At 39.3% G+C, this 24833-nt stretch overlaps 2 protein-coding genes across 6 annotated transcripts; one reads left to right on the top strand and one right to left on the bottom strand.

Moving 5' to 3' along the window:
* The first annotated feature begins 205 nt into the window (after positions 1-205).
* On the top strand, positions 206-14099 carry rab5b (RAB5B, member RAS oncogene family). The gene is made up of 6 exons (XM_041806735.1): positions 206-309; positions 3737-4040; positions 4127-4278; positions 5708-5830; positions 7272-7365; positions 7563-14099. Exons 2-6 carry the CDS (start codon positions 3875-3877, stop codon positions 7676-7678), a joined length of 651 nt encoding a protein of 216 aa, XP_041662669.1. The 5' UTR covers positions 206-309; positions 3737-3874; the 3' UTR covers positions 7679-14099.
* A 4078-nt stretch (positions 14100-18177) lies between these two features.
* On the bottom strand, positions 18178-24803 carry dbr1 (debranching RNA lariats 1). Of its 5 annotated transcripts, none has more exons than XM_041806751.1 (10): positions 24285-24440; positions 22102-22161; positions 21798-22012; positions 21583-21707; positions 21278-21358; positions 20808-20893; positions 20216-20440; positions 20009-20086; positions 19777-19922; positions 18178-19359 (listed from the first exon to the last, which is right to left on the bottom strand). In XM_041806751.1, the coding sequence occupies exons 3-10, from the start codon at positions 21992-21994 to the stop codon at positions 18600-18602; spliced, it is 1698 nt and encodes a 565-aa protein (XP_041662685.1). In that variant the 5' UTR covers positions 21995-22012; positions 22102-22161; positions 24285-24440; the 3' UTR covers positions 18178-18599. The 5 variants fall into 5 exon arrangements, with proteins under 5 accessions (XP_041662685.1, XP_041662687.1, XP_041662686.1 ...); XM_041806753.1 differs by having other exon boundaries at positions 22102-22185; positions 24285-24438; XM_041806752.1 differs by having other exon boundaries at positions 22102-22152; positions 24285-24438.
* Between the last annotated feature and the right edge of the window lie 30 nt (positions 24804-24833).

The following is a 24833-nucleotide window of genomic DNA, read 5'->3' as shown; positions in this document are numbered from 1 at the left end:
CATATCTAATAAATAATGTAAAAATAATATAATCAGATATAAAGCAACATAAAAAAACAGCTTTTTGCATCAATATTAGCATATATATACATATATATATGTATATATGTATATATATATGTGTGGGTTTGCGTGTGTGTGACCAGTCACTGAAATAACCGTCGGGGAATGCGGTTCTTCTGACAATGCGGCACTCATTGCGCAGGCGCGAGTTTCCAGGAAGTGTTAACATTCTGTTTAACCAGCTGATAGCCAAATTGTCAACAGTTAAGCCTGCGATCCCAGCGCTGCTAAAGGACAGCATACACGGTAAATACATCTATTTTTCTGTCATTCTCAGATATTTAATGTTATTTAAATGTTCGTACTGCAGTGTTGTGTTGAATAATACGTCGAAATCGAAAGGCTTGATTCAGTTTGGTGTCGTCCGAGCTGGGAGCTGGGAGCGATGTCCCGTTAGCACATAATGCTGTCAGATAAGAGCCGATGTGATAACATTTACAGCAGTACTGCACCTTAATACTGACAGAGGGTAGAAATAACTGGTACACCATCAGAGAACATTCACAGCTCAGTGGTTAATGTTTGAGCTGTGTTTGCTGCAGTGAAGGATTGTCAGCATTGTTGTTTATGAGCAGACAGAGAGAGAGCGCAGCATCCCTGATCAATGCAGGATAATGGGACACAGCTAACAATAGGGCATATTTTCAGACATGGCTCTGGATTATCAAACACAGGGGAGACATTAGGGGATCGTTTATTTCTAGAGCAATCTCTTCCTCTTGTTCTTCCTTGGTCTAATGCCAAGGAAGTCTCCACCCTTCCTCATAAACAGTCTTTAGACTTCTAGATGTACTGCAGGCTACGTGGGTTTTATCATAAAGCAAAATTAGGCAATTAGCTGAGGCCTCATGCACCAATGAGGCCTCGAGGCACAGGACAGGTGTGCATCAAATGTGAGGTATACATCAGATTATTTCAGGAAAGGAGTCTTTAGCATGTAGATTATGTTCCCAGAGGTCATATTGGCATTAAAGTAGAGCTTGATAGTCCAAAAAAGGACCCGTGGACCATGTACTGAAGTTGAAGACCTTCAGAAAGCCCTGCTGTGTGTGTCACACGAATTATAGCATGTAGATCTACAAAAAAATACCAAATCAATAAATTATTGAAAGGTAAATGGAATAGAATAAACTTTTAGATCCTGATTTTTGGCAGAAGAAGTGACATTACATCTGTAGTCCACACATATTGTTTATTTTCATAAGTTACATCTTGCCTGGTGACATGTTAAACTATTAACATGGAGAGACTTTGAGCTGCATGTGAGGAGAAAGAACTGCCTGATCACATTTGGGCATGCTCAGTAGTTATGTAGTTTTGTGTATTCAGTAACTGAAAATAAATAGTTCTGTTCACTAGCTATGATTGCTATAAAAAAAAGTGTAGAAGGGCCTAGTATTGATCTGTACCTGGGGCCTCCAAATTTCTTATATTACCCCTGACTGTAGGAGAGATATATGGCCTTTAGAAATAAAGATAAAGCTTATAAATTTGAGTCTGATGGAGTCAGCATTGTCGTGATACTAAAATATTGAACTTAAATACAATACTAGTAAAATTCAAAGGATATTGAGATCAGTTTCAGTATCACAGAAACAAAAGTAGAAATCCCTCACAGCCATCACTGCATAATTTCTTGTTTCTAATTTGATAAAAGATGCATGCAAGTTTCCACAATTTTTAATCAATTTATTTAAAAGGGACAGAGCACATAAATGAACATAACAGCCAGAGTAAACATGCAGGAGTTAGCAAAACTGCTAATTCACATCCGTAGTCCCTTTGGCAGGTAACACATAGGGAGAGAAAAAACAGGCAATAATGAGATTAATGTAAACTTCTGAATAAAGTGCATGTTGTAAAGTGAAAGGAGTAATTTTCCACACGTGTGTTGCAGACACACAACTTATATAAAAGAAGGTGCTTATAGCCTTTATGTGAAAAAGTTAATAAACATTTTAGCTTACTCTGACCACTCCTGCTGCCTGGAGTGGACCAAGACAATAATAAAATGCTATTTAAAAGGTACATTGACACGCATATGCCCTGCACATGCACACAACAATAAAATACAAATACAGACAAAACACATTGTCACCAATACTCGTAGCAGTTCTAATATACAGCAAAGGCTGCATCAAAGCATTGCACAGAACAGAAAGATAAATATAAAGTGCATAAATAAATATATTATTTATAAATATAAATCTTATGACAAGATTGCGATTGTGATTTGACATGCGATTATTTTCTAAGTTCTTATGTATTTTTCAACAAACACAAGCAATAAATCATTCCATATTATAACCAACACAACATTAGATTGATTGAACCAGGGCTGAACAAGTTTGAAAATATCTAATAGATATTTTGACTCATTGCAAATTTCATTTAAATTGTTGCGTTGAAGGGATGATTTTTTTCTTCTGTCATTCTTATTCTGAGTTAGAAAAACGTACAAAAATGTGAAAAAAGGATTTTTTGGTAAACTATTCTAAAAAATGACACTTGAATGTTTGCATGATGTGGAGAGCATGTGCAAAAAAGTATTAAACTGGTATTTTGACACACATTTCAGGCCAAAGAAACATTGCACCTTCTGCGATTTGAAAATTGCAGTAGCTCATGTTGCGTTTCAGTTGATATTTCAATTAGGCCTAGAAATAATCAGCATTTAACATAAACTCTGTGTCACAGCTTTTTAGTGCCCTGAATCAACCATACAGCTGGAGGGTGTCAGCCCTAGTAAATTGTGTTCAATTTCAGTCTGTGTAAAAACGCTGATACTAAAACATTTCCAATAAGTTTCTACAGTTTAGGCTCTACTCTCCCTCTGTTGTTTATGGCAGCTTTTGTTCAGCAATATGACCAAAGATGTAAGTTTAACAAAATTCTTGGTACTTTTAACACTGTTGTTGATAGAATAACTGAGATAGTATCAGTTTAAAACACAAGCTATTGAAAAGTATGTTGGCTGTGTTAACATGCACTGCCTTGTGGAACTTTAGTGGAACTTTAGTGGAATTAATTGTGAATAAAGTTAAAAATCTTGACAGCCCCAGCATAAATGCCCAAATTGATTAAAAATGACTGAACCCATGCTATTTTTTTTTTAGTTTAATACTTACATTGCGTCAGATATTCCCAACACCCCTGGAATTCAGAAAAAATCGTATTTTTTGTAGTTGTAATGGGACGTGTTTATTCTGTGGTGACACACACATCCTGTTTATTGTTGCTACAAAAGGAAGTGAAAACTGCTACAGGAAGCTGCCGTTCTGTTGCTGTATCTCATTCACGTTTTGTGCTGCTTATTTGGGATGAGCCATGATTATTCTCTGACATCAGCCTTAAGTTCTTTCACCTAAGCTCCCCCTGTTTGTCTGTATTCTGGTCCATTCAGATTTTGTTCTCATCAGGAGTGTGGCTGGGATCTCTCCCATGATTCCCAGCTTTCCTTGAAGTCATCTTCAGGAATTTTTTTGATTGATAGCCCTCTGTGGGGACATTTACTTACTGTGTTCGTAATGCTTTCAAGATGAAAATGCTTTTTTGTTTTGCAGATCTAATAGGAGGAGGCTTTTATTAATTAGATCAAGAAACTAAAACATGAGTGAGCTAAGGTATGATGTAATCCTGCACCAAAGCAAAACCCTTTCTCTTCTTTCTTCAGACTAAACAAGGAGTGCAGAGAGGTCAGGTCACCACCTGCTTGAAAGACGTAACACTACAGTCTGTGAGGAAGTCAGTGTCAGTGCTCTGCTCCAGGGAGGAGGCCCAGCCCCCCTGTCATCTCCTATAGCGGGCCGCTATGAGTTCCAGAGGGAGTGGAGGCCGCTCCAACGGCACGCTACCCCAGACCAAGATCTGCCAGTTCAAGCTGGTGCTCCTGGGTGACATGGCCGTGGGCAAGTCCAGCCTGGTGCTGCGATTCGTCAAGGGCCAGTTTGATGAGTTCCAGGAAACGACTATCGGAGGTGAGGAGTAAAGATTTTGGGCTCTGTGTGTGAATGGAAAAATCATATGTAGATGCTAATGTGTGATTTCTGTCCCTGATGTCCAGCTGCGTTCCTGGCTCAGTCTGTGTGTCTAGATGACACCACAGTAAAGTTTGAGATCTGGGACACTGCAGGACAGGAGCGATACCACAGCCTGGCTCCCATGTACTACCGCGGCGCTCAGGCTGCCATCGTTGTCTTTGACATCACCAAGCCGGTAAAGTATTAAGAGAACGTTTGTCAGACATACGTAGAGCTGTGAAGGAACATTCATTTTTAAACCAACAGGGCTATTTAGGCCATTGCCTTCATTATAATGTCACTGAGAAACATGCCAGACAAAAGGACATTAATAAGAGTCCAACTAAAGGGATTACAGCAGGGTTTTTCAGAATGGAGGTCACCATGAGGCGCTGGGAGGGAGTGAAAAGGGACCACAGAAATAAGAATCCGCTAATAACTTTTTATTTATCAATAGCAGTATAATATAAATTTTTAGATGTTATTGATCAGTGAATATCAAATTATCTTTTCCTCTTTTTCTATGCCAAGCTTTCATTTAAAAGAAGATGCATTTAGTCAAAGGATAACAAGTGAAATGGGGCGCGCAGATGGTTGAGTGGTTTATGGCTCGCCCCATGTACGCGGGCGGCCCAGGTTCGAATCCGGCCTGTGGCCCTTTACCACTTGCCTCTCTTGCCCCTGTTTCCGAGTCTATCCACTGTCCTCCTCTATCTAATAAAGGAACAAAAGGCCCAGAAAAAAAAGGATAACAAGTGAAATATTCTATAGATACATGTTTACTTTTCTAATACTGTTGACTATGTTTTGTACATTAATTATAACAATGTTTGAAGAAAAAGAAATTTAGCTAGAAAATGGTGCACACTAGAGGCTAATGATTTTTGGGGGGTCTTTAGCATGGAAACATTTGGTATTTAAAGAAATTACTGCTCAATTTTAGGGGAAAACTGTGATATAGACTTATCTAAAAAGATAATTGAACTGGTATGAAAATGGATTTCCAAAAAAGAATATCTATCACTTCTAAGACAGAGGATAAAGCTTATCAATCCATACATCCTTCCTTCCTTCCTTCCTGTCTTCTTTCTTTTAATTTGTATAATTTTTCCACTCTGGCCTTCTTTTGTTCCTCCATTCCTCCCTTTTCACCCTTTTAAAGCCATCTATCATCCTTCCTTTTTTCCTACTGATTTTACACTGATACAACTTTACTCATGGTCTCATAAGGATTTTTGGATTTATTTTGGGCCTTTTATGTCTTTATTTGTTAAGAATGGTGGATAAAGTAGGAAATAAGGGAGAAAGAATGGTAATATAGTACATAGGAATGGAACCTGGGCCACCTGCTGGAAGGACCGTCACCTTTTTAAATGGGGCACGGCCTAACCAATAGGCTACCAGCATGCCTAAATTAGTTCCATTAAAAAAACTTGATCTGGTACTAGTTCATCTTTACAGGCTAATATCATCCAGTTATACAAGCCTAACAATGTCAGCAGTAAACGCCTTGCTTCATACTTACATAAAATCATATTTGTGTAATTTTTAATGCTCATTTTTCACAGGTATGGGTTTAAATGTGCACAGTTAATGTATCTGACTATGTTGTTGTGTTTGTGCAGGAGACATTTGAGCGAGCTAAGGCCTGGGTGAAGGAGCTGCAGAGACAGGCCAGTCCTAACATCGTTATCGCTCTGGCTGGAAATAAAGCCGACCTGGCAGAGAGGAGACTAGTAGAGTATGAGGTATCACGCTCATTTACTACACCTTCAGCCTAAAATAAATCTCTGCCTCTTCCTGGTAGGATTATAAAAATCACCACTGTTTAGATGCCACAAAGGTGTTATGATTGAAACACACTGTAAACACTGGGTGAAGTTAACATTCATTGTTTGTGGTTTTTGGAGCATGGTATATTCTCTTCCTCTGAAATCAAGAGAACCCTGCAGAAAGTTAAATATGGAGTGAAACTCAGCCTTATTTTTTAAAATTTTAACACTGAAGTACTGTTCACATGGGACTAGACTTAGCTGAGCACCTCTGATAATTTGTGAATTACCCACTGACTTCAGTGTTTGGTGGGGTGCGTTCATGAAGTCAGTAATGTACTGACATTTCTGAAGGAAAACATGAAGGTGCTACATGGCGGCATCAATAATAATGCACAGTGAATTTTATTTCTAAGATTCATACAAAAAATGAAATGTTGTGCACATTGTGTTCTGCTGGTGATGTTTACTTCATGTGTCCTATACACACTGTTAACCAGTTTCCACTGGACAACATATGCTTAAGTGTACATATTTATATTTATATATGTGGTTTTCTAAAAACAAACCAATCTTTTTTTAGATCTTTCTCCCATTATACAGCGAGGTTGTTTTGCTTTGTTAACATTCTCGTTCCCTATTAATACACACTATAATTATAATACACTATTATTTGTTCAGTCAGAAAAAGGCACTCAAAAACTGCACGGACCACAAAAGACATAACTGCTACCGTCAGTTAAGAGATGCAGATTCATACAGGATAACTGTTACCTGTGGACCTCTGTGTTCTGTATTATGGACGGTAATTTGCCCTGGAATTATTACTCAGCAAATTACCAACATGGTGGATTTGCATGGGATTAAAAACACAGACATTCTGCGCGATTATTACAAACGACCAGAGGTCCCTACGTAATACTTGTCCCTTGTGAATAGGGAATTAGTTTTGAAGTTTTTAATACCTTCTGATATGACATGTTTTAAATTGATACAATCTCTGTTAATTCATTGATAGCAGGCAGCTGTTTGCTTGATGACGGTCCTCTTGGGGAAATTTGCCTTGGACTCAAAGTGCTGCTCATCTACAGCTGCCAGCACAACAAATATGAATCATAGAAGCACTGACAGTCTACATGTAAACACACATTTCACATGTGCTTGGGTTTGCTCATACCAAAGAACCACAAACATTATTGCATAAAAAGTCCTTGGCATGTAAAAGTTCATGTTGTGCAATTCTGTATCCAAACTTGGACTTGAAGTACTTCAGAGTTCAGAGATTTGGTCAGTGGCTAGGCGTCTATTTACTGAATGCCTGCTGTTTGTGAACATGAAACCTGTTAGTTTTTTTTGTTCTCTATGTAGTCTTCTTATGACTGATAGTGATCCTGTATTTGTTTTCCACAATTTATAGGAAGCACAGACGTATGCTGAAGACACTGGTCTGCTCTTTATGGAGACGTCTGCAAAGACAGCTATGAACGTCAACGAGCTCTTCCTGGCCATTGGTTAGTCAGTAATCCTCAAATTTACAGCTGAAGAATGATAAAGATCTTTATTTAAGAAGGATGGAGATTTAGATTTATTTTCAGCTCCAAGGTTTTTGTCTGTTAAGTGAAGGCAAAGACATGCTAACAGAATTGATTTCTTTTTTTTTGTAAACTAAAGTATTCGTGTAACAACTCCCCATTTCTTCTTTATGTAGCAAAAAAGATGCCAAAAACAGACACCCAGAACCCGACACATGCAGCACGACATCGGGGAGTCAACCTCCAGGATCCAGACGCCCACTCCACCCGAGCCTGCTGTGGAGGGAACTAGACCTCCACCACTCACCTCGTTATCCCACCATCTGCACACCACCACAGCCCGTTTAAACATCCCGTCTCCTTCAACCAACTCGCAGAGGGGGACCTGACGCCGGGAAACTCGGTATCAACTCACCTCCTCACCCTCCATTCATCCTGCTGTCTGAGCAGACGGATTCAGAGACAGAGATTAAGAAAGGATGAGGAAGACACAGAGTCTGACATCTGCGTCTCTGTACTAACTGGGATTCTTCATTTGGGAGGAGAGGAGAGTAGTGAGTAGTGAAGACTGAGATGGAGAGGAGGGAAATAAGAATGTGGAAGACAGTGGTGAGCCTGTTGTAGAATTTAGCACTAAATGTGTGATTTCTTTGTCTTCATTCTGCCTTGCATTGTTTCAGTCACAGCCCTGACAGCGGAAAAAAAAAGATGCACAAGATGAGCAGCACATGCTAGGAAGAGGCCGAGAAAGGAAGCAGAAAAAAACGTCCCGATTAGAAATGCCCCGATCCAGTTGATTATTTCTCATACAAATCACCCATAAGTGAGGTTGGCCAATACCAATCATGATTTATGTTTTGATATATCAGCAGGATTAGCAGTTGATGGGTCTAGTTCACTTTGTAGTGTACTTGGACCTCCTACAGGTGGCAGTGTAACCTGATTAAGGAGCATAAAAGTCATCCTTATTCAGTACACAGCATATTTTTAACTTCCTTTGTCACCATAGCAGAACAAAAACCTCCTGGTAAGAACAACTGAATTACACGATGTGGCGATTCCTTCATAATATTTGTGTTTATGGGATTTCATTACCACAGAAAAGATAGTAAACTAATTCAGCTGGCTAAACAGTGCAAATATCTAATCGATAAAGGGCAACAAGTCTCAGAACATTAACTCAGCTGCATTATTCAGCTGATGCAATTATCATATTAGGCTTAGAGAATAAATTTCACCTCCAAACAGCTCTATTTACTAGGGGTGCATAATATTATCAGCATGATAAGTATTGGCAGATATTAAAATATCTTCAGATATATCAGCTGTACATATTGGCAGTATATAACATATATTGAAAATGCCATTGAAACATTTCTCTTCATTAAATAGCCTTTAACCTGGATACTATAAGCCTTGATTATTATATCCTACCTCATTACAGTGCATTACTTTTTTAAAAAAGTAGTTAAAAAAGTGAGTAGCTGGTAGATTTTTGAATCCACCAGCCACATACACGTTTGATATTTTGGTCATTAACAGTGAGATAGAAAAATCACAAGCGTTTGTGTCTCTGTTTGAAGCTACTTGTTCCGCTCAAACAAGACAATAGATCTGACTTCAACATCCACTAATGAGACTGTGAAAAGGAAGCTTCATTTGTCCCAGTTGCTCTTACAGTGTCAGGTCTTGGCAAACTGTCAGACTGTACAGTGTGAGCACAACCAAAACACGATTGTTACAGAATCTGCTTGAAAACGCACTATGTACACTTGGCTTTAGTTAGCTCACGAGCTTTTCAATTGTAGATTTTAACCAATTTCAACACAGATTTCTAACTTTGATTATGATTTTTAAATGATGGGAATCACGAAAAGGTTTTTAGGGGTGGGTGATTTAAGTGGAGGATGACTGACCTGCAGCGGCATCAGATGAGTTGAAGTTGAAGGAGCTGAATTTTAGTTTAATTTGATTCACAGTGTTGATGCTATACTTATGGCTGGCAGTTAAATTAGACATTAAAATTGCACTACAGTGCTTCTCCCAGCCCTAGAAATCAGAGTATTAACCACAGATGATCTGATCAGTGAGGACATGCATTAAATCTGATGAATATATGTGGTATTTCAATCAAAATCACAAGCTAATGGTCACTTCCTACCAGTCGGGGCATTTCTAGTCCAGATTCAGAGTTAAACAGTTTTAACTGCTGTCTTTCTTTAGAGCTTACACCTGCTTGCTTCGCTTCCTCCTCGCCCTGAACAAATCAACCCCTGCTGTGAATGCCGCCACATGTTGACCCCTGGAATGATCCTATAATTCATAATCCCCCTCCGTCCGTCTAACTTCCCCTGGTGTCACTGTCCAGACTTGCATCAGATAACACTCACAGCACAGTTTCCCCTTAAAAAAATCCATAAGTACGTATTTATTGTCCGGTCTTTTGACTACTGGTAGTGATGCTCTGGTGTCTTTTAAAGGCACACTCTCATTTCTGCTCTCCTTTTGTTTGAAACTCGGGTGGGTGAGGCAAACATTTAAACTTTTTTTTGTTGATTTCTTTCTCATACAATTTGCGCCATCAGCTTGTTTTATGAAAAGATTGTTTTGTGGTTTTACGCCTTGCTTGACTGCTCAGAAGCACCACTTACTATTCTGTATTTAAAGTAACAAAACAGACTAGATAGGAGCGCTAGTATTGTTCTGGACCTGGTAACTGTAAACTCGAGTAGCAGTGAACATATCCCTGAAACCCAAAGAAAGCTGTATTGTGCAAAATAAAAGATTAACAAAGTACCTGCCCTCAAAATAAGATTAAAAAGGAATTTCCACGTTTTTAACCAGAGCCCTACTTTTACGTTTTAGTGGGTCTGAATGAGGAAAAAATTTCTGCATGCTCCAGTAGATTGCAGCATTTGGCATCTGCTGCAATGGCTGCAGAATAATCCTTAAAAAGCAACTGCTTTTGATCACTAAAGGTGCTCATTTTCCCCACTGAAAAGCTGATTGTGTTATTATAGGTTTCTGACAACATGACAGCAAGAATCCGTATAGAGGTGGGCCATTTTTTTAAAGCACTGGATGCTTTAATTGTGACCTGATGTTGCTGTTTTATTAGGTTTATCTTCTGTGATTGATTCACTTTGATTTTCTTTTCAGAATTGCTTTGGATTAAACCTGATATTCATGTAATGTTTTAATGACAGAGATCCGGGCAGCAGTAGACAACGTTTTCCATTGTCCTGTGAGGCTAAATTGCTGTTTTTATCAGTGGAATTTGATGGCTTTGCACAGAGCTGTTAAAGCAGCTGTTTCTTTTTTCTTATCAACAAAAAGAGTCTTTATCTGAAGGAATCTTTCTGCAATTTTGTCAGACACTTAACTAACCTGTTGGTGGAAAAAACAAAAACTTGTGGTTGACATAAAAGTGAAGGAACTCATTATCAAAGGGCCTTGTTCATAAGTGAGGGTAAGCCTGGCAGACTGATAGGTGCAGCATCAGCAGTACTACAGGCATTGCACTGGACTGTTGTGGTGAAAAGGGGGCTCAGCTGAAAGGCAAAGCTCCTGGTTGGAGCTATAATCTAACCCTCACCTATAGTTTCGAGCCTTTGGTAACAACTAAAAAGGTAAGATTGCAGATGTAAGTGGTCAAAATGAGATTCCTCCCAACGATGGCAGGAGGTGTTCAGGCATATGGAGGGAGCTCAGAGAGGAGCTGCTGCTCTTTTGCATCAAAAGGAGCCAGTTTAGGTGGCTCCTGGTCACCTCCCTTTAGCGGTCCTCCAGGAATGTCCAACTGTGAGGAGACCAGAACTTACTGGAAGAGAAGCATCCAGCTGCAGACCTGGAGCCCAAATCCTGCCAAAGCCCTGATCGTGATGAAAGTGATGCACATAATGGCGATTCTATTCAAGGGCTCTGTGCAGGAAGTGGACGTTTACTTTTTGTAGCAGTTCTTGACGGTTTTGTATGCAATTTTTTAGATAAAAAAATGCACACATTTGCTTGTGTTTTTAATACTACATCCACACAATTAGCCCTTTAACATTGGCTGTTGATGACATCTTATTATACAGTAGTGTGCATAAGTTTTAGCCATATGGGGTGCTAGTCGAGTCAAGCTCAACACATGGTGACACGTGTGTCACTCGACAGCCAAGGTCAAGCTTGATGGCATCTATTTTGTCCTCGCCTTTTCACCCCTGGTAATAAAAACCTCTGGTTATTGGACTCTTTGGACATCCACAGTATGACCAGGAGCTGGTGACAACCCTACTACCTGCCCAGATGATACCCTAGGCCAGGGATTTACAAACTTTTTAGCCTGTGACCCCCATAATAAGGTGCCAGAGACCAAGGGCCCCAACTGTACCAAAAGGATGTTGAAGCATAGTTGAACACAGCTGTGCACAGTCATGTGCAGGCTTACATTTAAAGGATTTTTTAACCATTACTTTGATTTCTAATTATAAATCTCACCAAACCAAATGGCCATGTTTTCATTTTATGTATGTGTTTTTATAAGAATGGGTAAAATCTACCATTTGAAATCATTTAAAAATATTCTTTGGTTTTTGGAAGGCATCTGGCGACACCCTCTCAGTGTCTTGTGACCCCCAAGGGGGTCCCGACCCCCACTTTGAGAACCTTGCCCACGTCATTCTTACTCACCAAATCCCCTCTTACTTTGCCCTAAAGGTGTGAACTTGGATATTTTTCAACAGATTACTGTCTCATGCCCCTGGCAAAATGCATGGACATCCAGAGCATATCTGGGGTTGTGTCAATCCTCCTTCCTGCCTGATGGTGACCTCAGGCAGCTTACTTGCCACATCTCCACCTTTCTTCAGCCCATTTCTGGCCCAAACATGCCTAAAAGTTCTGCACAGTACTGTATATACATACGCACATTCTCTTACAAAAACCTTTTCTCTGAACTAGTTAGGAAAAAAATTCCTAATTGAGATTATTTTGGCTTATATTGCAAATTCCACAAGACTTGTTTCATTGAAGGGAATGATCATTTTTATGCCTTTCTCATTCTGATGGAGGAAGCAGGATTTTTTGCAGACTGTTCTAGAAAATAATGTAACTTCAAGCGTAACATCTCTGCTGCAAAAAAACTGGATTAGACTAGTATTTCAACACGCATTTCAGGAAAAAAAAAGCACAATCTCTGATTTAAAAAATTGCAGGAAGAAATATTCAATTGAATTTAACTTTCTGTTAAATTCCCAACCTGACAATGAATCTTCATTAAAAAAGCAGTCAAATATCGTCACTTTTTGATTGCAACTTTATAGAGTGGAAAATGTACATTTTGAAGTTTATTCCTGAAAAAGAAAAACAGCATACGTCACGCCTTCATGATAGGGGCTTTGTGAAGACAGGGACTAGGGCCCCAGGTCTGCAGCTGGATAGCATGGCACTGGAGGGATTAAGAATCCCATCAGGCCTGGGAACCCCTTAGGATACCCCAGAAAGAGCTGGAAAATGTCACTGGGGAGAGGGACATCCTGCTTAACTTTCTGCCATGTCTAACATGCTGCCACCACAACCTGGCCTTGGATTGGTGGAAGAAAACGGATGGATGGGCTTCACTTGCCTTTAGTTGCAGCTCTATCAGCCTGTTTGAGAGCCGCCTACCAAAACTATCTCCTTCTCTATTCTAAAATGTTTTGTTCCTTTATGCATTAAGACCTAAAATGTGTAAAACAAGGGCTATGGTCAAAAAGGGAAGAATCTTGGTTTTCAAATAATTACAGATAATGTATTGGCAGTAGTTCAGTTATATTTTGGGGGCTGTAGTCTTTTTAAAAAGAGATTTTAAAGACAGAATACAAAGTAGTAAGATCAAATATTGGTAATAAATCTCCAACCATCTGTGGGAGATTTATCCACACATACTGTGTTAAACGTGACCCTCATCTGTAGTTATAGTTAAACATAAAAATGAAGTGATCTTAAATGGTTTTAAGGATTGTTTTCACTTGATATGAAGCTCTTAAGATTAGACTTGTGTTCTTGATTGCATTTTGAGGCTTGGCTGGAGAAAAAGAGGAAATATTTGATGAAAACACAAAAAACAGAAGTGCCTATTCCCAGTTTTCTTTATTTTTCTGTGACTCATGATTGGGGCTTTTCCCTTAGGTGTGAGCTTCGTAGACGAAAAGCAAAAATCTCATCTCCCTGACATCAGCTTGTACTTTAAAACAATAACCTGGCACCCTGTCTTTAGGCTGTAGTAAACTGTATTGGCCGTTTGTATGGATGTAAAGAGATCTTGTTGAATACACTGTATGTTATATATTACTGTCTTGATTTTAATGAAAGTGTTTTATTGATTTAGGAGGAGCACACTTGTGAACTTGGAATGGATCTAGTTAATTTTATGAATCTGTTTCATTTAAACTAAATTGATGTCTATGAAATTCTTTTTTTTCTTTTTATTTTCAGATTGACTCGCGTGTTTAAAAAGGCCTTTTGAAAACATGGCAATCTAATTAAGGGTCTCCAAATTGGCTTTTAATATCTGTATTGAACTGTAACAGCTCATTAGCAACATTAAACAGTTATTCATTCTTCAGGGCTCACAAGTAGGTTCAATGTTCTGTGCAATTAAAATGACAAAAGGTGATTAAAACAAGCCTGGATTTATTTTTCATTGGCACATTTAGTATGTGAAGTGTTCAATAAAGCTGTGAATGACGCTTTGAGTGCAGGATGATGATTGCGTTGCCTTCATTTGACTCGTACTTTGGACAAACAGAAAAGACAGAAACATGAACATTTACATTTTGGTGAAACATTTAGGGAGTTTTGCAACAGCTGTGTTTGGTGTCATAAATGTTATAAAGATAATATTTACAGCTATTTAACGGTCTACTACTGGTTTAGATTAACATGAAAAAAATTAACAACCCATCACTTTTTTCCATTTAATGTTGCAGCCTGACGCTACATGTGTTTAAATTCTGTTTTTTTCTCATTAATCTACACTCAGTACCCCAACATAAAGTGAAAACAGAATTTGGAAATTTTTGCATTTTGTTTTTGAAAAATAACTGAAATATCATATTGACGTAAGAATTCAGATTCTTCACAAAAACACTATAAATGTTGCTAAGGTTCCTCTCGTTTCTCTTATCTGTGCTGAGAGGGGCCGTAGTCAGGGGTGGAGTCAGACAGCTTATTAACATTTAAATCCACAGACACAGAAACAGCTCGTTCTGAGCAGGGCTGAAACAGAGGAGTTTTTAGACATGCAAAAATCCAACACTCCTACACATCACACTATTACAGTATTTCCCCTCATTTAGTTTGCCGTTTAACTTTTATCCTGCCATTGTCAACATGTAAGATGTTTACGGGGGGCACTACCCACCGGATTCCTGTTCAGTTTCAACCAGTGATCTAGGTCAGGTCCTGCCCTTTTACAGCAGACAACTTCAGCTAGAAGTCTAAGAGGGTCTGCTGAGAGTGGCATATACTCAACTTCAAAGATTTATTTTTGGGCATTTTGTACCTTTACTGGATAGAGGTGGAGTCAGAAACTGGGGAGAGACAAGCGGCAAAGGGCCACTGGCCAGATTCGAACCCGGGTCGCCTGTGTACATGGGTCGCACCTTAAACCACTAAGCCAACTGCGCACCCAGAGTGGAATATACTCAGCAAGGATAGAGACTGGCTGCTGGCACTGGAAAGAGAAATTAGTTCTTTTTTTTTTTTTACACCAAACAGAGAAATAAGGCAACAGAGACAGAAATGTATCCCTCAATTGATCTCTTATACTATATTCGTGGTTCACACTCATAGATGTGTTCAAATGTGCATGCTTGGGTTCCATTAAACTGTTGGATTTACCCTCTTTGTAGGTTCCCTAAAATAAGTTCCTATGAAGAGAAAGCCTTTCTTGGTTTTGTATGAGCTGTGGCAGTTACACGTTTTGCCTCTTAAGTAATTGCCCAATATGAGTGAAGCCTTGCTGCTTCCTGTTAAGGGCTGGAAGTACATTTTTCCTGTAAACTAAGATGAGAGACTAGAGGAAGTCCTTGACAAAGGTCCCGAAGAAGCTCTTGAAACAGCGCTCCATCTACAGTGCATCCAGAAAGTTCACAACGCTTCACTTTTTCCACATTTTGTTATGTTACAGCCTCATTCCAAAATGGAATAAATTCATTTTTTTCCTCAAAATTCTGCACACAAACCCCCATAATGACAATGTGAATTTTTTTTTTTTTTTAATTTTTGCAACTGTATTAAAAATAAAAAACTTAAACATCACATGTACATAAGTATTCACAGCCTTTGCTCAATACTGTGTTGATGCATCTTTGGCAGCAATTACAGCCTCAAGTCTTTTGAGTATGATACCACAAGCTTGGCACACCTATCTTTGGGCAGTTTCGCCCATTCCTCTTTGCAGCATCTCTCAAGCTTCATCAGGTTGGATGGGGAGCGTCAGTGCACAGCCATTTTCAGATCTCTCCAGAGATGTTTGATTGGATTGAAGTCTGGGCTCTGGCTGGGCCACTCAAGGACATTCACAGAGCTGTCCTGAAGCCACTCCTTTGATAGCGTGGCTTTGTGCTTAGGGTCGTTGTCCTGCTGAAAGATGAACCGTCACCCCAGACTGAGGTCAAAAGCGCTCTGGAGCAGATTTTCATCCAGGATGTCACTGTACATTGCTGCATTCATCTTTCCCTCAATCCTGACTAGCCTCCCAGTTCCTGCTGCTAAAAAACATCCCCACAGCATGATGCTGCCACCACCATGCTTCACTGTAGGGATGGTATTGGCCAGGTGATGAGCAGTGCCTGGTTTCCTTCAAACATGACGCCTGGCATTCACGCCAAAGAGTTCAATCTTTGTCTCATCAGACCAGAAAATTTTCTTTCTCATGGTCTCACTGTCTTTCAGGGGCCATTTGGCCAACTCCAGGCGGGCTGCCATGTGCCTTTTACTAAGGAGTGGCTTCTGTCTGGCCACTCTACCTTACAGGTCTGATTGGTGGATTGCTGCAGAAATGGTTGACCTTCTGGAAGGTTCTCTTCTCTCCACAGAGGACTGCTTGAGCTCTGACAGAGTGACCACTGGGTTCTTGGTCACCTCCTTGAATAAGGCCCTTCTCCCCCGATCACTCAGTTTAGACAGGTGACCAGCTCTAGGAAGAGTCCTGGTGGTTCTGAACTTCTTCTATTTATGGATGATTGAGGCCACTGTGCTCACTGGGACGTTCAAAGAAGCGGAAATTTTTCTGTACCCTTTCCCAGATTTGTGCCTTGAGAAAATCCTGTCTCGGAGGTCTACAGACAATTCCTTTGACTTCATGCTTGGTTTGTGCTCTGACATGCACTGGCACCTGTGGGACCTTATAGGTGTGTGCCTTTCCAAATCCTGTCAAATCAACTGAATTTACCACAGGTGGACTCCAATTAAGCCATAGGAACATCTCAAGGATGATCAGTGGAAACAGGATGCACCTGAGCTTAATATTGAGCTTTGTGGCAAAGGCTGGGAATACTTATGTACATGTGATGTCTTAGTTTTTAATTTTTGATAAATTTGCAAAAATTAAAAAAAAAAACCTTTTTCACGTTGTCATTATGGGGTGTTATGTGTAGAGTTTTGAGGAAAAAAATGAATTTATTCCATTTTGGAATGAGGCTGTAACATAACAAAATGTGGAAAAAGTGAAGTGTTGTGAATACTTTCCGGATGCACTGTACTGTCTACGCAAACATAGAAAGGGGAGAGATTACATAACACTGATCCTCTGATTGGTCTCCAAGAAAAGTGGGTCTATGATACAATAAGAAAGCCCATGCAGAAAGTGTTCATTGACAGAAGCTGGATAATGTTCTTAGCAGCCTTGCTGGAATGTCTCCATTGGGCTCCCCTGCTTACTGTATGCACTTGAAGTTTGGGCTGTCAATAATTAACATTTTTAATCACAGTTGATCTCTGAATTTGTGCAGTTAATCACCATTAATTCCAATTTTTGAAAATCCTTCATTTTGATTTTAATCTTTCTTTTGTTTCATTTGGGATTTTTGGAAACAGACCTGCTTTTATTTTGAAAAACAACAGGATCCTCTAGGTAGATATGATATGGATTTATTCATTGAAAAAAACATCCTATTAAGGTGTAAGTGTAGGGCTTTGTTTTGCTGCTAGTGATGGAGCGCCGGGGCATTGCATTCGTATGCGCCGCCCCATGCTACCTCAATAGGTAGCATTCAGTAGTCTCCTGTTGATCAGGCAGTGTTCCATTGTAGTTACTGGCAGTTGTTAGCTTTTAAGCTAGCCAGGAATTGTAGTTGAGACTGAGGTCTTCTTTTCACCTTTTTCAGGTTTTTCTTGATGGAAATTTCCCGTTCTTTCTCTCAAAGGTATCCCGGACCATCCATCTTCTTTGTTTTCTCAGGTTTCAACGTATGTTGTCAACTTAACAGTGAAATAACTCTACAAATCCAAGATATAACTTAAGAGTGCATCTTTCTTGATGCCAACTGTTCTGGTTGCCTGGCAAAATACTTGACTTTTGACTTTATGCTGATGTGCTTGTTAATTGGAAATTCTCTTTTTTCTTAATTTTCTGCAGCAATCTCTGCCTAAGTATGCTTACTTTAATATTGAAAACTAAAAATGCATTGTATAAGATTATAACTGAATAGTGAAACTTTAGCTTGTTACTGTCTTGTTTTCATCTTGAAAAAAATCAGACAAACATTTTTCATAGACAAAATAAGCACAGGCATTGTGCTTAGAATAAGAGACACAAAAAGATGAAATTAAACTTTTTATTAAAACTTTTGAGCAGTTTTACAAACAACTGTACAGCAGGGCTAGGAGCCATTAATTCATGTTTTAAAAAGAACATTTACAGCTGTTTCAGTGTCTGCAACTGTTTACAAATAAAAAATAAATTGAAAAATCTGGTTGCTAAAATGTCCCTTGTTCGATTAAAATACATAAAAATCAAAATTTAACAAAGAGACAACATTTTTATCTCTCTTTTTAAAGAAACTTAGTCCATAAACACATTTTTGTGGGTCTGTTTTTTTTAAGAGGGTGGTTAAATAAAGCTGTACCTCTCTGTTTTTTATTTAAAAGACAGGAACTAAAAAGATAAATTAGATTTAACAAATCAGTCAAATCTGTGGAGAATGTATCCTCTTTGTCAGAAATGAGTCCTCATCTTTCCCCCTCTAATCCTCCCCCTCCTCGTCCTCCACTGTCGTATAGATGACCTGGTTCCTGCGTTTGATAATGGGAGTTGTCCCTCTGCTGCCAGGATCTCTGCTCTCGTCACTGGTACGTTTAAGGAATCGTACAGCTGCAACATCCTCCTCCTCGCCTTCCCAGTGTCCCTCCTTTTCTGCTGCAGGGTAAGAGCGTGGGATTGCTGGGGTGGAGTGTGAGGGAGGGGGGAGGTTCATGAGGTCTGGCAGCTGATTTGGGGAAAAATCAGACTTTGGTTTGGGGAGAACCAAACGGCTCGGGGTGTGGATGTCACCTGTAGCCACAAAGGGAATCTTACCTCCCTTCATCTCTGCCTTTGTGTTACAGTCTGCCTCCGCTGCTCCTTCCTCTTCCTCCCACTCGTCCTCTATGGTAATCTCATCGGGGTTAAATGAACTGGACAATCCTGAAGTATCTGTCGGGTACTCGCTAGGCTCGCCTGTGCTCTCTTCACTCTGTCTATCTTCATCATCCTCCTCTCCTCCCTGACCTCTCCTGGACTTGTCTCCTCCCTGTGCAGCCAGGGCGTAGATATCTGTGAGTCCCAGTGTGGCGCAGAGCTCGGTGGTCTGTGGGTTGATACTGCAGCTGGGGGCAGTGTGGGGCTGGGGTTTGCTAGGGTCGTAGACCGGCACAGTCTTGCTGAAGTTGTCTGGAATGGCAAGTTCACCACTGAAATCCTCCACAACCTTCATCAGATCTGCTTCTGAAGCCCTGAAGTCCCACCTGGTGGTTAAAATAATCCATGTCAATGGAGGTAGCATGAAACTAGCCAAAAGCTGAGCAGTGATGTTTATATACTAGAAAGTAACATTACAAAAAAGTCCATAAATATCAAAAGGCTATCATGTTCTGCATTTTTTTAATGCATTTAATGAAATTAAAAGAACTTGACATTTGAAGTCGTATCTTATAGTTGAGATTAATGAAAGAAAAAGGTTTCTGCACAGCAAGAAATACAAACGAAGATAGTTTGCATGATGGAAGGTATGTTCCTGACCATTTTAAACAACACTACATTAATGTATGTACTCTAAACTTTCCTTCAGCATTAAATGATTAAGCTTTCTAATGTCAAACATTCCCACTAAGTTTATGATCGTGGAAACACTGCTTTTTCTGTATATTTACATAGATGAGTACCGTTCATGCAGGCCATTATTCACAGGGGGATTCCAGGCGTGATGGGTTACCCTTTGGAGATGGTTAGTGGCCTTGAGAATAGCGAGCCACTCTGGATCATACTCAAGACCTTCAGATGAACCCGGTCTCTCTGGAACGTCCACGATCTGTAACACAATGTTTGTGTAATTTTATGGAAGTATCACGCTCACACCTCAGACTAGATTCTGTATTTTTCACAATCTGCTCCTACCTGTAAGAACTCTCTGTAGGGTAGACATTTATCAAGGGACAGGAATTTGGTTACACGTGGTGGTGAGTTCCCTTTAGGCTGAAGACAACAGAGTTCACCATCAATACGAGTGATAAATAGCCCAGATACTTTTTCTAAACAACACAAAATATGTCAGAGGCAAGTACTGGCATACAACAATACAGCTACAAAGTTTCTGCCCCTCACCTGATGGTGCATAATTGCAGCAAATTTGACATGCAGATGTGCAGAGAACCAGTAGCTGGGCTGGAGGTGAGCCAGAAGCTCCTCAGCAGCAGGACTCCCCAAAGTTTTGGACTCCACGTCTTGTCGAAGGAACTTCTTCTTTCGCAAAAGTTCCCCTGTATTTCCGTAGTGATAGATTCCTCGGGGCCAATCGTGGCTAATGAAAATGTCAATGGGCATCTGGATCTTTGTGGAAATAAAATTTATTAATAAAAGCGTACATAAGTAAATGGGCAAACATTTTGAGCTACTTTACAGAAACCAAGAGTATTTTAGACCACTGGTTCTCAACTGGTCTAGCCTCAGGAGCCACCACCAGCATCTTAATGAGAATTTACAACCTCCCTTTCTGATATTTTTCAGCCAACCAAATTGATTTAATCAAAAAATGTTGCTATTTAGACCACAGGTGGTGATAGAACAAAGAGACAGAACTAAACAGGCTTAAAAAGTGGCTCATAGACTTTCCGGCACCAAAATTTTTAAAACTGCTCCATGACCCACATTTAGGTCCTGACTCCCCAGTTGAGAACCACTGTTTTAGAACATTTACCTGTTTTAATCTGAACACTTCAATATTTCGGGTGTGGTAAACACTTCGAAGGGTTTCAGGATTGTATGGAGGGAATTCATGGTGACCTTGAAGAACAATAAATTTCAAGTAAACATATGTAAAGTGTGTTGAAAATGCAACCTTTTGGGGTGGCTACAAACTAGAGGATTTTAAATACTAAACGTTATAGAAAACATCAGAGCTCCCAGATATAAGGACAGTTTTATCTGATTTGTAACACTGTTGTCATCCTGTTCCTATAATCCTCCATATTTGGCTTACAGAACAATTGTTACACTGGCTGCCATGTCTGTTAGCTGTAAAAGTAACATCCAGTTCCTGGTCTGCTCGCTCTCATTGGCTATAACAGATATTCTTTCAGAGGCAGCCTGATGTGGAGTTATGAACCCAAAATCAGGCCTTTAACTGTCTAATGTGGAGTCTGCCTTATAGAAAGTCAGAAATCTCACCCTTTCTGTAGTCGTGTGATTTAAAGATGCCAGATATACCACCGATTCGAACCCCCTTGAAACGAACAATGCCGGCATATCCTGGGGAAATATAGTGGAGTGGACAAGTCAACAGAAAAATAACTTCTAATTCTTGATAGATTATTTGTCAATTAGAATAAATCGGATTTCAATAGCAGCTGATGATGTTTGAAGACACAAATAGGTCACAAGGTGCAGAACGAGCATTAAAGTTACCTGGTGTAAAAACCATAAACACATTTTTTTTACACTTCAGGTTATATGTGCCATCTGCTGGTCCCTACCTAAATAATAAATGTTGGGAGCCACCCAGCCTCCGTACGGCAGCTCCTGTAAGTGATTTGAAGCCTCATGGTTCCCTCCAATGAAAATAGTCAGAACTGGAGCCTTCTTTTCACCTGAATAGTATCTGCAACAAATATAATAAATAAAATTCAGGATTTTTTATTTTCCTACAAACAAATTCCACTTTATTTACATGAACAATGAAGGAACTGACTTATAAAAGGTCTGCATCATTCTGTACTTGGCTGGTACTGCCATGCATTTCATGTCCCCTTCATTTCGCACAGCCTGGAAGTCTCCACAGCAGAGCAGCAGGTCCACTTTTACCCCTTCCTTCTTCTCCAGATAGCCAATTGTTTCGTAGATCTTATCCAGCTCTCCATGGCAACAGCCTTCCACTGCAATCTTCATGCTGTACGAACAGGTGAGCTGTGGATTCAAAGAGGAGATCACCATGAGGTTTGGTTTGTAATGATAATGTATTTCAGTAAAAACATGCTTCCAGTGAGTGCTCTTACCCACTGGAAGTGTTCCAGAAGTGCAGCGCAGCAGAGCTCAGCCCTGTGCAGCTGGAGACACTAGATCACAAGATCATGGGAAAACTACAAGTTCACGCAGGAGGAGTAAGTAAAAACAGTACTTTGCCTTTCTGGGTTTGGTTTCTCGTTCATTTCAATATTATGCTGATGCTTTGGATCATCTTTCTAGTGTTTGGATTTTTCTGAACCATGTGAACTGACACAATTTGGTCAAGAGTCATGACCAATGCTGAAAATAGAGCTGGTGCATATTTTGAGCAGAGTAACGCTTCTGAGGTGCAGCAGAGACTGACTAGAGTGCGTGCAGTGGAACTGCAAAGATTGAATAGAGAAGGGAGAAATTTCCTCCAGAGTGAACTTTGCGTGCAGAACAATGTGCAGAGTATGAGGAATTGGGGAGGTTAATCAGCAGTTAGGTGTGCTAAGTAAATGCCAACATTAAAATTTCAAGACACAGATAAACATCTGCAACTGATATCTGTTCTTGCCCACATCATTTTCTAATAGTTGACATTTGTCAAAACTGCCAATATAATCTATTCTGATGTTAGAGCGATACATCTGTACATCCCTACAGACAAGTTGACACTCAAATAAAATCTCTATCCTTTTAAAGTGAGTACAGAGTAATATCTGCAGCAAGAGGAGGCAGAAAATAGATAAAACAATAGCATATGAAGATTACATTTTTGACACAATACATCACACCTCAGTCTGTACATTTATGAGAGGGATGTGCCAGTGGATGTTGTCTTGTGTGCAGATTAGAGAACAATGAAAATTTATAAGCAGGTCTATCTAAATTAGTGTTTAATCACCTGCATACTACAATTTCTTTCTTTTTCCAAAATTAACTTTAACAAGACTTTTATTACAAAATAGGGAGGGTGCCCTCCATGGACGCCTCCTCCTTGGATTTTTGCATTTTGCATGTTTCTATTGAACCACAGAGGGAACCAATAACAAATGCCCATTTCTTTAAGAAATTCCGCTGGTTGCCACTGTTTCCATCAGAGAATTGAACATCACAATCTAAAACTGATTGTTAGATGTTGCTGATATTCCTTATTTAATACACGCGCCTTTAAATATGTACTTACTGTTGGTATGTTTGTTTGAATAAAAAAAAAACGCTTCTTGTACATTTTCTACCAGAGTAAAGTTCTGTATGAAGGACACTGTTTTCAAAAATTTGTTGTAAAGTTGGGAAAATCTTAGGAGTTCTGTAAGGAGGTTACTTATAAAAATAACTAGAGATTTTTCTCTTGTAAACTGAGATGCTTTTATTTCTCCTTGTTCTATTTTGTTTTTTAAATTGATTTTAAGTTGCTTTTATAAACTGTCATTTTACATGTTCAAAATTAAAAAAAAAAATCACAATGGATTTCAATTACAGTAACTTGAGTAAATGTAATTTGCCTCTTTCCACTTCTGTTTGTAGCTACCATATTGGTTGTTTCCAATAGACCGTTCAAGTAAATATAAATTACAGATATGTTGGTTAAGCAAATCTTAATTAGAGCAACTTTAGATGAGTACAATACTTGCGTACTTTTTTAATCTCTGGCTACTTTCCACCCGTTTATGGGTACCATATGGAATGTCTCCCATAGACCGTTAAGTTAAATAAACAGTTACAGATATTTTGATTAATCCTACTATTGTGTAACAAAAATTCCTGCAATTGAGTCGGTGTGACAATTTTTAACCTGGCTTCTGAGTTGATTTACTCTTTGAGACGACAGAGTTAACGTTTAGAGAATGAACACAAAATAAAGAGATCGCAATGGCTTTCCCATTACTAATCAACTCTGCATGAAGGTTGTATCATTTAAGAAGCGTATCAACCGGTTTTTATATTTAATGTACGAAAATGACAATATTATACTTCATGTAACACTTGTATATAGAGATAGACAGATAACATACCCCGAACTTCTGCTTCAAGCTTCGGTGGTGTCGAAAAACATTTTAATGTCGACGAATATTGCCAGTATCTTACATTAAACGTTAAAACCAGACGTTAAACATTCTGTTATCATAACAACTGTCCTAGTAACAGAACGTGCTAACAAAGATAGCTAGCAAAACGCTACGTTACGTTCATAATTTTAAGATCTAACTGTAAACTAAATTTTGAACATGTTATAAACAGTACTTACGGGGAGATTAAGTGATTGAGGCTGATGTAGTTTCAGTTCCGATCCGTTTTGTTACAAACGTTTCCTAAAATTCATGTTTATGTCAGAAGTTAGCACAAAAACGATAGAATGAATTTTCCCACCTCGCGACTGCTATCTCTGCGCAAGCGCAGAACGTCAGAGCCGTTGGTTTATGTGCAGTAGCAGTAGATTCGACACAAATTGCGAGAAGGATATTTCATATTTGAGAATTATTACGGATTGTTATAGAAAACGATGCCTGTTTTTGAGACTGTTATTTTAAGTTTTGATAATAACAGATTAGATGATTTCTGTGGATCAAATTTTTGTAACGAATCTAACTCAGCGAAATTTCACCTACGTCACGTTTATAAACAAAATTTACCTCATTGACAAATCCACTGTCTGACAGACTGCTCGCCAAGTTAGCGGTGTTGTTTTCTGTTGCATATCTCCAGCTAATTCCAACAGACGAGCCCACTGAGGAGTACTAATATCTGTTTACCTCCTGACGCTTGCTCGGAGTTGCGTGATTAAGCTGCAGTTACT

The sequence above is a fragment of the Cheilinus undulatus genome, linkage group 15, assembly GCF_018320785.1.
Source record: "Cheilinus undulatus linkage group 15, ASM1832078v1, whole genome shotgun sequence".
NCBI lineage: Eukaryota > Metazoa > Chordata > Actinopteri > Labriformes > Labridae > Cheilinus > Cheilinus undulatus.
Note: the sequence above shows the minus strand (reverse complement) of the source record. Positions and strands in the feature narration are given on the sequence as shown.